Genomic DNA, 13,663 nt, shown 5'->3' with positions numbered 1-13,663 from the left:
AATATTTTCTCATTCGGATACTCAAATCATTTTTGCATACTTTATTTTTTATTCATGGGGCTTAATTTTCATGTGATTTTCATATGCAAATTGTCTCTTCAGAGAGAAAGAGGACTTGAACTCTACTGCCACCTGTTGGAAAAATCATATATACAAGACCACAAGGACACCTCAAATACAAGTTCCAGGGTGCCAAGACGTAATATACCGTTTCAGTGCACAAAAGATAGAGAAAACCTATAAATGACAAGAGCACCAATAGAACCAAATTTTGATAAAAAATATATATTTACTTTATTAGATCAGAGTAACATTACAAAATATAAAAACATAATAGAGATAGCAGGAAGATGACAAAGATTCACCACGAAAGGTGGAACAGCAGTACCCAACAGACAATAACTACCATATAGATTAATCATATACTCAAATAGTCAGCTCAGGAAAATGTCGGTGCATTGTGCAGAAATTGGTAACATCAAATATATTTGCCAAATGCAGAGTGAGTCTAAAACATAAAGATGCACTGAGCACCGTACAAACTCATCTAAGTGACATCCGAGTGAGAGCAGAGCGCGACCAGTGAAGGTAAGTAAGGAATACATGGATTACCTGGGGAACTACGATGCCACCCACCCCAATGCGCGTTTTGGCCTCGTGATGTTTAAAGAGCTCTAAAATATTTTCTCACTCGGATACTCAAATCATTTTTGCAAACTTTCTTTTTGATTCATGGGGCTTAATTTTCATGTGATTTTCATATGCAAATTGTCTCTTCAGAGAGAAAGAGGACTTGAACTCTACTGCCACCTATTGGAAGTAGCACCCCTAAAAGTCAATTTTGACCAATTAACAGGCTTTGCCATATGACTATGGTTTTGCCTTAAGCCAAACCAGAAACTCAGTTTGTAGACATGTTGTTTCTGGATATTACCCCTCTTTGGTGCAAAGTATGAGATCTGAATTGGCTGTATGATAGGCTTAAGACTGGAATCTAAGGAGTATGTTATTTTCATACACTCTATTTTATTTTTTTGCGGCTATCATGCAATTTTGGTGGTAAATTAAAGGAATTTTCTGTTTTTCACATTTTCTCATTTTTTATCACAATGGAACACTTAAATACATTTTAAAATGTGTTCTCATCTCTGTAACTTTTATTTTTATATATCATACACATTTATTTGTCGACGAGGGCAGGGCTAGTAACAATGATTGGATTGGTAGTGGGTTTTTAATTATTTATTTACTTTTACCTACTTTTTATTTATTTATTTTTCATTTTTCTCACATATTGTGTCCCATATTATAGGGTCATAAATGACCTTTGGGAAGCATTTCAAAATTTAAATACTTTTCTTAAAATCTTATTTCTGCTGTTACTGTGCTACTGTGGCTGATATATTAGTTTAACCCCTTAGCGACCGCCGATACGCCTTCTAACGGCGGCCGCTAAGGGTACTTAAACCACAGCGCCGTTAATTAACGGCGCTGTGGAAAAAGTAAATAGCGCCCCCCAGAGTCGGATTTTCTCCGGGGTCTCAGCTGCCGGGGGTAGCTGAGACCCCAGAGAACATGATTCGGGGTTTTTTTTACCGACCCCACTTTTGCGATCGCCGGTAATTAACCGTTTACCGGCGATCGCAAAAAAAAACAAAAACGCGATCTCTTTTTAATTTCTCTGTCCTCCGATGTGATCGCACATCAGAGGACAGAGAAAAGGGGTCCCCGATCGCCCCCCGATACTCAACTATCTCCCCCGGAGCTCCTCGTGGCTCCCGGTGGGCGCCGCCATCTTCAAAATGGGCCAGCCAGCCGGCCCCGGGAGAATCTTTGGGGTCTCGGCTGCCGGGGGTAGCCGATACCCCAAAGAGCATGATCGGGGTCGATTTTACCGACCCCTGTTTTGCGATCGCCGGTAATTAACTGTTTACCGGCGACCGCAAAAAAAAAAAAAGCAAAGTGTAATTCTCTGTCCTCTGATGTGATCGCACATCAGAGGACAGAGAAATAGGGGGATTCGGGGACCCTATTATACTTACCGGTGTCCCTGGGTCCTCCTGCTGCTCCTCCTGGCCGCCGGCATCTTCTGGGGAAAAGAAAATGGCGGGCGCATGCGCAGTGCGCCTGCCATCTGTCTCCATCTGCCGGCCGGCAGGAGACGAGCAGTTGGGGCTAAAATTAGGGTTAGGGCTAGGGTTAGGGTTAGGGCTAGGGTTAGGGCTAGGGTTAGGGTTAGGGCTAGGGTTAGGGCTAGGGTTAGGGTTAGGGCTAGGGTTAGGGCTAGGGTTAGGGCTAGGGTTAGGGTTAGAGCTAGGGTTAGGGCTAGGGCTAGGGCTAGGGTTAGGGCTAGGGTTAGGGCTAAGGTTAGGGCTAGGGTTAGGGCTAGGGTTAGGGCTAGGGCTAGGATTAGGGTTAGGGCTAGGGTTAGGGCTAGGGTTAGGGCTAAATTTAGGGTTAGGGTTGGGGCTAAATTTAGGGTTAGGGTTGGGGCTAAATTTAGGGTTAGGGTTGGCGCTAAATTTAGGGTTAGTGTTGGCGCTAAATTTAGGGTTAGGCTTCTTTCACACTTACGTCGGTATGGGGCCGTCGCAATGCATCGGCCCGACATACCGACGCACGTTGTGAAAATTGTGCACAATGTGGGCAGCGGATGTAGTTTTTCAACGCATCCACTGCCCAATCTATGTCTTGGGGAGGAGGGGGCGGAGTTACGGCCACGCATGCACGGTCAGAAATGGCCGATGCGACGTACAAAAAAACGTTACATTGAACTTTTTTTCTGCTGACGGTCCGCCAAAACACTGATCCAGTGCACGACGGACGCAACGTGTGGCTATCCGTCACGATCCGTCGGCAATACAAGTCTATGGGCAAAAAACGCATCCTGCGGGTACATTTTCAGGATCCGTTTCTTGTCCAAAACGACGGATTGCGACGGATGCCAAACGACGCAATTGTGAAAGTAGCCTTAGGGCTAGGGTTAGGGTTGGGGCTAAAGTTAGGGCTAGGGTTGGGGCTAAAGTTAGGGTTAGAGTTGGGATTAGGGTTAGGGTTTGGATTAGGGCTGGCATTAAGGTTACGCTTGGGATTATGGTTAAGGTTAGGGTTGTGATTAGGGGTGTATTGGTATTAGGGTTAGGTTTGAGGTTAGGGTTGAGATTAGGATTAGGGGTGTGTTGGATTTAGGGTTTTGATTAGGGTTATGGTTAGGGTTGACATTAGGGTTGTTTTGGGGAAAGGGTTGTGATTATCGTTAGGGTTAGTGATTAGGATTATGGATCGGGTTGGGATTAGGGTTAGGGGTGTGTTGGGGTTAGGTTTGGAGCTAGAATTGGGGGGTTTCCACTGTATAGGTACATCAGGGGGTCTCCAAACACGACAGCCAATTTTGCGCTCAAAAAGTCAAATGGTGCTCCCTCCCTTCTGAGCTCTGCCGTGCGCTCAAACAGTTGGTTACCCCCACATATGGGGCATCAGCATACTCAGGATAAATTGGACAACAACTTCTGGGGTCCAATTTCTCCTGTTACGCTTGTGAAAATAAAAACTTGGGGGCTACAAAATCTTTTTGGTGGAAAAAAAATATTTTTTATTTTTATGACTCTGCATTATAAACTTCTGTGAAGCACTTGGGCATTCAAAGTTCTCACCACACATCTATATAAGTTCCTTGGGGGGTCTAGTTTCCAAAACCCGGTCACTTGTGGGGGGTTACTACTGTTTAGGTACATCAGGGGCTCTGCAAACGCAACATAACGCCCACAGGCCATTCTATCTAAGTCTGCATTCCAAAACGGCGCTCCTTCCCTTCCGAGCTCTGCCGTGCGCCCAAACAGTGGTTTACCCCCACATATGGTGCATCAGCATACTCGGGATAAATTGGACAACAACTATTGCAGTCCAATTTCTCCTTTTACCCTTGTGAAAATAAAAACTTGGGGGCTACAATATCTTTTTTGTGGAAAAAAAAAATTTTTTTATTTTCACGACTCTGCATTCTAAACTTCTGTGAAGCACTTGGGCATTAAAAGTTCTCACCACACATCTAGATAAGTTCCTTGGGGGGTCTAGTTTCCAAAATGGGGTCACTTGTGGAGGGTTTCTACTGGTTAGGTACATGAGGGGCTCTGCAAACGCAACATAACGCCCGCAGACCATTCTATCAAAGTCTGCATTCCAAAACGGCGCTCCTTCCTTCCGAGCTCTGCCGTGCGCCCAAACAGTGATTTAGCCCCACATATGGGGTACCAGCATACAACTTTTGGGGTCCAATTTCTCTTGTTACCCTTGTGAAAATAAAAACTTGGGGGCTAAAAAATCTTTTTTGTGGAAATAAAATTTTTTTTTATTTTCACGACTCTGCAATCTAAACTTCTGTGAAGCACTTGGGCATTCAAAGTTCTCACCACACATCTAGATAAGTTCCATGTGGGGTCTAGTTTCCAAAATGGGGTCACTTGTGGGGGATTTATACTGTTTAGGCACATCAGGGGCTCTCCAAACGCGACATGGCATCCGATCTCAATTCCAGACAATTCTACATTGAAAAAGTAAAACGGCATTCCTTCTCTTCCAAGCTCTGCGGTGCGCCCAAACAGTGGTTTACCCACACATATTGGGTATCAACGTACTCAGAAGCAATCGCACAACAATTTTTGTGGTCTAATTTCTCCTGTTACCCTTGTGAAAATAAAAATTTGGGGGCAAAAAGATCATTTTTGTAGAAAAAATGTGATTTTTTTTTCACGGCTCTACGTTATAAACGTCTGTGAAGCACATGGGGATTCAAAGTGCTCACCACACATCAAGATAAGTTCCTTAAGGGGTCTAGTTTCCAAAATGGTGTCACTTGTGGGGGGTTTCCACTGTTTAGGCACATCAGGGGCTCTCCAAACGCGACATGGCGTCCAATCTCAATTCCAGCCTATTTTACATTGAAAAAGTAAAACGGCACTCCTTCTTTTCCAAGCTCTGCGCTGAGCCAAAACAGTGGTTTACCCCCACATATTGGGTATCGACGTACTCAGGAGAAATTGCACAACAACTTTTGTGGTCTACTTTCTCCTGTTACCCTTGTGAAAATAAAAATTTGTGGGCGAAAAGATCATTTTTGTGTAAACAAAAGCGATTTTTTATTTTCACGGCTCTACGTTATAAACTTCCGTGAAGCACTTGGGGGATCAATGTGCTCACCACACATCTAGATAAGTTCCTTAAGGGGTCTAGTTTCCAAAATGGTCTCACTTGTGGGGAGTTTCCACTGTTTAGGTACATCAGGGGCTCTCGAAACGTGACATGGCGTCCAATCTCAATTCCAGCCAATTCTGCATTGAAAAAGTCAAACGGCGCTCCTTCACTTCCAAGCTCTGCGGTGCGCCCAAACAGTGGTTTACCCCCACATATGGGGTATTGGCGTATTCAGGAGAAATTGCATAACAAAATTTATGGTTACGTTTCTGTTTTTACACATGAGAAAATAAAAAAAATGGTTCTGAATTAAGATGTTTGCAAAAAAAAGTTAAATGTTCATTTTTTCCTTCCACATTGTTTCAGTTCCTGTGAAGCACGTGAAAGGTTAATAAACTTCTTGAATGTGGTTTTGAGAACCTTGATGGGTGTAGTTTTTAGAATGGTGTCACACTTCATTATTTTCTATCATATAGACCCCTCAAAATGACTTCAAATGTGATGTGGTCCCTAAAAGAAAATGGTGTTGTAAAAATGAGAAATTGCTGGTCAACTTTTAACCCTTATAACTCCCTAACAAAAAAAATTTTGTTTCCAAAATTGTGCTGATGTAAAGTAGACATGTGGGAAATGTTATTTATTAACTATTTTTGTGACATATCTCTCTGATTTAAGGGCATAAAAATACAAAGTTTGAAAATTACAAAATTTAAAAAATTTTCACCATATTTCCGTTTTTTTCATAAATAATCGCAAGTAATATCGAAGAAATGTTACCACTAACATGAAGTACAATATGTCGCGAAAAAACCATCTCAGAATCAGCGGGATCCGTTAAAGCGTTCCAGAGTTATAACCTCATAAAGTGACAGTGGTCAGAATTGCAAAAATTGGCTCGGTCATTAAGTACCAAATTGGCTCTGTCACTAAGGGGTTAAGTTACCGTGGAATTGCAGTCTCCTGGATGCACAGCTGAGCTCACTGGGTCACCTATGATTCTGTAGCTCATGCTTTCTCCCCAGTCCCAGCAATCACATTACTGCTGAGTCCTCATGAGGAAGCGCCATTAGCATTTCCTATTAGCATTTCTTATTTCCCCAGACACCAGAGCATGATGGGTATAAGATGTTAAAAGAAAAAAGAACCCAAACTCGCCTAACCTCTCATCTTTCTGGCTACCGCCAATGCTCACAACCCACTGTCTGTTTATCCATATAACTTCTAGCCAAGATCACGTCTTGGATATTACTCCATGCCAGAGAAGGAGCAGCTGGGTTGTCCGAAGATGTGAAAAATTGTTTTTTTCTTTTTAATCCTTTCTTTTCGTTTTACTGTTCTGCAAGATATCAGCCACAAATAAATTTGTGCTTAGTAAAATACAAACATAATCCATGTTTTCCAGCAATTTTTGTAAAATTTGAGGAGAGTCTGATTCCACTTAAATAAATTTGCCCATCTATACTTTTTAATGTAACTTTCTTGCAACTTTTGACGTACATGTAAGTCAAAAGTCTTGTCCGTGCCTTTAATGCATGCTTGCACACCGAGCCTGCAACTTTCTGCTCACATGATGGCTGATTTAATTAGCCATCATGTGCCTCTAACATCCGCTGGTGGAGCTGAGCTCTGCCTATGGCTGTTAACCTGTTGAATGCTGCTGTCATTCTCTGAAAGGGACATTTAACATGTTCTGGCAGTGAGCGCATCATTCTACACTCCCATTAGCGCCGCGCCGCCTGTGACATAATCTCAGGGCATTGATGGATTTACATGACAGTCAGGGGTCAGCTGAGGACCCATGTGCCTGTCATTACAATCTCACTTTGAAAGCCAGCCCGTGGCCGACGTTCAAATGAAATTGTGATTTTGTATATAGTAGTGCTGGTGCACTGCTAGATATAGCACAAGCTATTGAAGCTTCAAGTTCCTTGGGGGGACTATTAAATACAGTAAAAAGTTTTGAAATGTAAAAAAAGTTCTTTTGCGCCACTAAAAATAAAACAATTTATAGAAAAACATAAAATATGCATATTTGGTATCAATCAAAATATAATGTTAATCAATTGGATCAGTAAATGACATAACAAAAAAAATCCCAGAATTACGTTTCTTTTTGTTTTTGCAACATTGCAATAAAATGCATTAAGAGGCAATCAGAACATCGTAGACATCCGTTAAACAGCAGAGAAGAGCACAAAAAATAAGCCCTCACAGCCCATATACTGAAAAATGAAAACGTTGTGGGTCTCGGAAAATGGTGACAAAAGCACATTCTTTTCTAAAAAAAAATGTTGAATAAAGAAATCCTACATGTTTTGTACCTGCATACTTGTATTGACCTGGAAAATCAGATTACAAGGTCAGTTTTACCATAAAGTGAAAATGGTATATTAAAATACCAAAAAACAATTGTGGAATTGCAGTTTTTTTGCAATTTGAAAGCACTTTGATTTTATTTCCTGGCTTTTCTGTGCATCTTACAATAAAACAAATGATGTTATTCAAAAGGGCAACTTGTCATGCAAAAAACAAGCCCTTATTCTGCTACATCAACGTAAAAATAAAAAAATGTTGGTTCTTGGAAGAAGAGGAAGAAAAAACGATAAAATCTAAAATCGCCAGTTGGTGAAGGAGTTAAGACTAGGGTTGAGCGAAACGGGTCGGCCATTTTCAGAAGTCGCCGACTTTTGGCAAAGTCGGGTTTCATGAAACCCGACCCCTGTGTGGGGTCGACCATGAGGTCGGCGATCTTCTGAATCTGGTATCAGAATTCCGATACCGAGTTCCGATATGTTTGCAATATCGGAAATCGGTATCGGAATCCATATTTAAGTGTAAAATAAAGAATTAAAATAAAAAATATTGCTATACTTACCCTCTGACGCGCCCTGGTACTAACCGGCAGCCTTCCTTCCTTAGAATCAGCGCATAATATTCCTAATATTCCTAATAGGAATATACTCACCCTCGGACGCGCCCTGCTTCTTTCCGGCAGCCTTCCTTCCTAAGAATCAGCGCTTGAAGGACCTTCGGTGACGTCGCGGCTTGTGATTGGTCACGTGAGCGGTCACATGGGCGGTCGCGCAACCAATCACAAGCCGCGACGTCATCTAAAGGTCCTTCACGCGCTGATTCTAAGGAAGGAAGGCTGCCAATTAGTACCAGAGGGTGAGTATAGCAATATTTTTTATTTTAATTCTTTATTTTACACTTAAATATGGATCCCAGGGCCTGAAGGAGAGTTTCCTCTCCTTCAGACCTTGGGAACCATAGTATCCCATTGCACTGCATTGGGTTTCGTGTTTCGGCCGACCCCGACCCTGACTTTTCTATAGGATCGGCCGATTTTCACTCGACCCGACTTTTGAGAAAGTCGGGTTTCGTGAAACCCGACCCGATCCTATAAAAGTAAAAGTCGCTCAACCCTAGTTAAGACACATTTTTGTAAATCTTAGAATACTGAGAAACTGTTATGAAGACATTAGTATCAGTTACAATAGACTATAAAATGGTGATAAAGACAATAAAAACAATTTCTACATGCATCTCCATTTTAAAATAAAATAATTGACAAAGTTTTGTTTACAGACAGCAGAAAATAGTCCTTTATTTTTACTATCCTAAAATTCCTGAACAGTAAGCAAAGCAAAGCTCAATAACAGTAAGACATCTGTTAATATGGGATATCATGTTAATGTTATGCCAGAGCAGTAATTTGTGTGAAGTTGGTTAAAATTGACATGAGCCATTCAGCTAACATATTAAAAACAAAGTCAGGCAGTAAGCTTAAGATTTTAATTAGCCAGATATTTTGTGCATACCTTTTACCAATTTTTCATGTTTTAAGAGAGTATTAAGCAGTTGACATGTGTTCAACATTGTTTAAGATTAAATGGCAAGGTCACGGCACTTATATTCAGGTTTCCAAGATCATGGAAGCAGAAATGAGGAAGAATATTTAGCATTAAGTTTGTGGTCTATTGCCATAAGTCTGGTCTTACTCATCTGGGAAAGAAATGGTGAAAGACAATTATCTTAGTGTCCAGAGTAAATTATTAGTAAATCATTGTTCTCCTGCTTCAGTCCGCATTTAGAAGCTAAAAGCTTGACCTACTCTTTTTTCTTTTTGTGAATAAACTACCTTGTTGATGCCAATTCATAGTGTCCATATATCTCTTTTAAGTTATATTTTGCTTTTAGTATATTAATCCCTTAAATAAATGGTAGATTTTCCTGTAGAGTTGTGTATAATTTGGACTAATATCCAAAAAACAACCAGCCTCTGTCATTCTTTTTAATACAGAAAAAAATATACTCTACCATTGCTTTATTGTGTATTAATAGATGACTCTTCAGATATTGTGTTCAAGAATGCCTGATGTAGAAACCAAATGTGTTTCAAAAGCTTGATGTTTATCATCACCTTTTCAGTTAGCCATAAAAAGGTATCAACCACTGAGGACTCTCAGTTTATACCTTTTATTAACAGATATAACAAATGTAAGGACAATTAGCTACCGTATTTTTCGGATCATAAGACACACTTTTTTCCCCAAAATTTGGGAGGAAATAGGGAGCACGTCTTATAATCCAAATGTATCTTACCTGGGGGGCAGCAGCGGTGGAGCTGGGTCACAGAAATCAGGGTCCCCGATTCAGGAGGTCAGTGCCGGCAGGAGGAGATATGCTGCTGGCCCCATCCTCTCAGAAGATGTCGGCGCCAATGAGTGAAGGTCCCCTCGCCCGTATATATCCATGAAGTTGGCTTTGGGAAAATGGCTGCTGGAGGAGGCGCATGTGCAGATTGATTGAGATCTTGGGATCTCTGATGTAAAATCTGTATTCAGTAAAGACAGACTGTCCCATTACTGAAAGAGGAGATAAGAGCTGCTACTGATATAATTCTATGTAAATGGGAGGAGGGAGGAGTAAGAGACAAAGCTCCTCCCCTCTCCCTCCTATAGAGATAAACTCTTATTAGAAGTAATTATCCTCTCCTATCTCAAAGTGGTAAATGAAAAAAAAATCAGACGTACACCACCTCATTGAATAACATAGGGTCAAGTGCTCTCTGTTAAAACAACAGATAGCATTCATCCGATTTGTGTACGATTGTGTGCATGGGTTTCTATTACTTCATTTTTCATAAGTTAACATTGATTTACCTATAGACACATACTGTATGTTGAGGCCAATTGGACATTACTAAGGCTGTGTTTGCATTAAAGAGATTTAAGCGGTTTCAATACTATCTTAGAAGACCTTAGACTGTTATACGCACTTTTTTCTGGAAAATTAGAGACTTTTGGGGATTTAATTAAAGTTTTCTTAAAAAATTTGTTGAACCTGGCGATTTTTAATTTTTAGAGATTTGATCTTTTCCAATTACTTGCCATTGCTTATAAAGTGCCAATGTATTCCATTGTGCTATACAGAGATGTTTACAATTTAAATTAGTCCCTGTAATCGAAGGGATTCACAATCTAATTTCCCTTATTTTACATTATGAACATGGTGTGAATTTCATGGCAAATGTCAAGGCTACTAATTCAATAAGAAAGGCAATAACAATATGATTATATACAACTTATTCAGTAATTTGTTTGGTCAGTTTTGCATTAGGATTAAATTTGATTTAATGATCTTTTTGTGAGACATATGCTCATATACCCAACTTAATTCCAGACTATATGTAGTATGAACACAACATATATAGATGTATCTAGATATTATCCACACTTTCAAAAGCCAGAGGATTACATCCCAAGTAATAAAGCTGTTAACTGATACAATAATATAGTTTAGTCTTAAATAATGTAGATAAGATCTATGTTATAGTTTGAATAATTGGGTTTTATTACATTTTTAGCAATTCTTAGATATTTGTTGTTAAAATGTAACATATATGCTTAATGTAATCAGTTAGTATTAGTTTGAATTTAGTATGAGTTATGAGATAGTGGAAATGAATAACAAATATATTTTATCCTACATAATTACAAATTTTGGTTACTGGAATGTGAATATTGCAAATTTAGAGATATAAGCACAACTCATTTTTATTGTCATTTATTTTTGGGTGTTAACTTTATTGTGTTCTTCATATTTTTGGGGATACCAAATCTATTTATTCGTTTTTATTTCCAAGTATTTTAACAACTTGATCAAACTTTGCTTAAATGAGTATTCCAGCTAGATGAAGTTATCAATACATCACAGGAAAGGTGATAACTTCTAGAATGGTAGGGGTTGACCACTGAGACCACCACTGAGACTATGCATGGTGAATACATGTGCATGATCGACCGCTGTCCTTTTTATTCTCTGTGCAACTGCCAAAGATATATTTTGTTATTGCAATAAAATTATTTGGAAAATAATAACATGTACAATTCTAATGTGTCGCATTTGCATATTTCAGGTTACTACTATGAAATCCCATCTATTGGAGCAATTCGAATTAACACACAAGTTAGTATTTAAAGGTTTTCCGTATGTTAATTTTTTGTTTGTGTTATTATTAATTTGATCATATGACATATCATCTAATATATTTAAAAGGGTGCATTCACATTGTGTTTTGTGAAATGCTTTGTGACCCCATCAGGGCTTTTGTTCAAAACCCCCACAGAAGGGGATTAGGGTGTTTACGCCGACAGGGCAATAGACTATAATGGTGCCGACAGACTGGAGATGGAGACTGCATCTGGGTGTTTGTCTCCAGTAGGCAAATAATTAAAAAATGATGCACATCAGAGAACACGTTCATTCTATCAACACCATTATAGTTACGGCCCCGTCGGTGCATACACCCGAATCCCATATTGCGGGGTTGAGTGATATTCAGATGTAAGCCTTGATGGGGCCACTGAGCATGTGATAAAAAGCTATGTAAAAGCACCCTAACCCAACAATAAGGAGCTTCATATGATAAGGAGCTTGTAATTGTAATGTTGCAGAACTCATTCCAAATGTTCTATGCTCTTGTGTAGAAGGACTAGCAGTGTGGAGGCTATCAGTGAGGAAACATTTTACTGTATTCACAGAAGGTTCTTAGAAAGATAACCCCACCAGTAAATACTGTATGTGCATTAACCATGAACTTAAATCTGGTTTTCTAAATAACCGTCCATAAAATGCATTTTCGAATACACACACATATTCAGACGTACAGTACAGTAAGGAGTCTAGAATATATTTCATCTTTCTAAAATGCAGGATGAAGTTAGTGTTTGCAACATGCAGTGATAGGTGCACATATGTGTCCAATATAATAGCCTATTAGAGAGTAAATAATGCTTTCCTAGATTTTAAGCACAGCTGCCCAGTCTGACCGACAGTTCTGCTTGGTCCATTAATTGTGAGCAGCTGCAGTAACATAAACACTAGGAAAACTTCACAAGTTTATTCAGCCTGAAATAGGTCCACTTCTGTGATAAGCACTTTGCTATTCAATTAATGAAATTATTAATTAATTATTTGATTAAATCATTACTAATTATCATGCACAGAGATTTTGTGGCCTGGGAAAAGGATAACAGTGTTTTAGTCTTTTACGTAAACATATCCTGTGTACTGTGTAGGAATAAGTAGTCGCACAGGCGCTTCTGCAATGTGGTGTAAGCAGTGAAAATGGGTGGTGTATAGGATCATTGTGGTACTTTCACAATAATGTAATTGTACTATAAAATACCTAAGGTTTATAAGTAAATACTTCATTAATATATGTTGTATATGTTTTTTAAATTTATGCATGATGTCAGTGTCTTACTGTATGCTGCCATTGTTTTTCACTAGCTAGTCAAAATAAAGACTTGACAACAAGACCCAGTAAATTTCATAATCATAAACATATTCATAACATGTCAGAAATAAACATTGGGGCCGATTCATCTAGTCTGGAGGTGCACACAATTCACGCCATGCCAGTTTTGCTTAAATAGAAGGGAAGGAATTCATTAAGCATACCGCTTAATTAATTTTGTTCCTTTTCTAAGTGGCAAGTGCCTTCATGTCTGGGACTAGAGTAGCATTCTGGCATACAAAGCGGCCATGGCCATGCCCCAACTTCTCGAGATCCTCTCATTTTTGCTACTTTTCAAAGCTTTTATGCTTTGATGGATTGGCCCCATTGTATCTTAACATTTAGTTCCTGTAGATTAGATTCATTTTTTGACTATTTGAAATGTTTCATAATCACATTCAAATACCATATAAAACAGTTATATAGAGCATGGCATCTCTAAATTTATGTACTGGAGCCTCACAATTCTGACCAAGTTGCCAGAGAGCTACCACGGACTAGTCATCCAAAATGCATAGTTCCAAGACGGCTTATAAAGTATGTTTTCTCTGAAACGCTGTAACTTTTTGGAGTAAAACATGCATGTCTGCTATAATGTAGCCAATATCTGATCCATGTTGCACGTGGTTGGGGCAGCATGAATCTCCTAACAGGTACCCTTTAAAAGAT

At 39.5% G+C, this 13,663-nt stretch overlaps 1 protein-coding gene across 4 annotated transcripts in view; it reads left to right on the top strand.

Moving 5' to 3' along the window:
- The window catches only part of CACNA2D1 (calcium voltage-gated channel auxiliary subunit alpha2delta 1), a 1,366,870-nt gene that overhangs the window by 1,120,903 nt on the left and 232,304 nt on the right, over nt 1-13,663 (top strand). For all 4 annotated transcript variants that reach the window (XM_069765154.1, XM_069765155.1, XM_069765153.1 and 1 more), the window contains exon 14: nt 11,612-11,661. In XM_069765154.1, coding sequence (XP_069621255.1) covers nt 11,612-11,661 — 50 coding nt within the window. The remainder of the gene's footprint in view (nt 1-11,611; nt 11,662-13,663) is intronic.

This window comes from Ranitomeya imitator, chromosome 4 (assembly GCF_032444005.1).
Source record: "Ranitomeya imitator isolate aRanImi1 chromosome 4, aRanImi1.pri, whole genome shotgun sequence".
Taxonomy (NCBI): domain Eukaryota; kingdom Metazoa; phylum Chordata; class Amphibia; order Anura; family Dendrobatidae; genus Ranitomeya; species Ranitomeya imitator.
The sequence above is the reverse complement of the archived record's forward strand: the minus strand, read 5'-3'. Positions and strand labels throughout refer to the sequence as shown.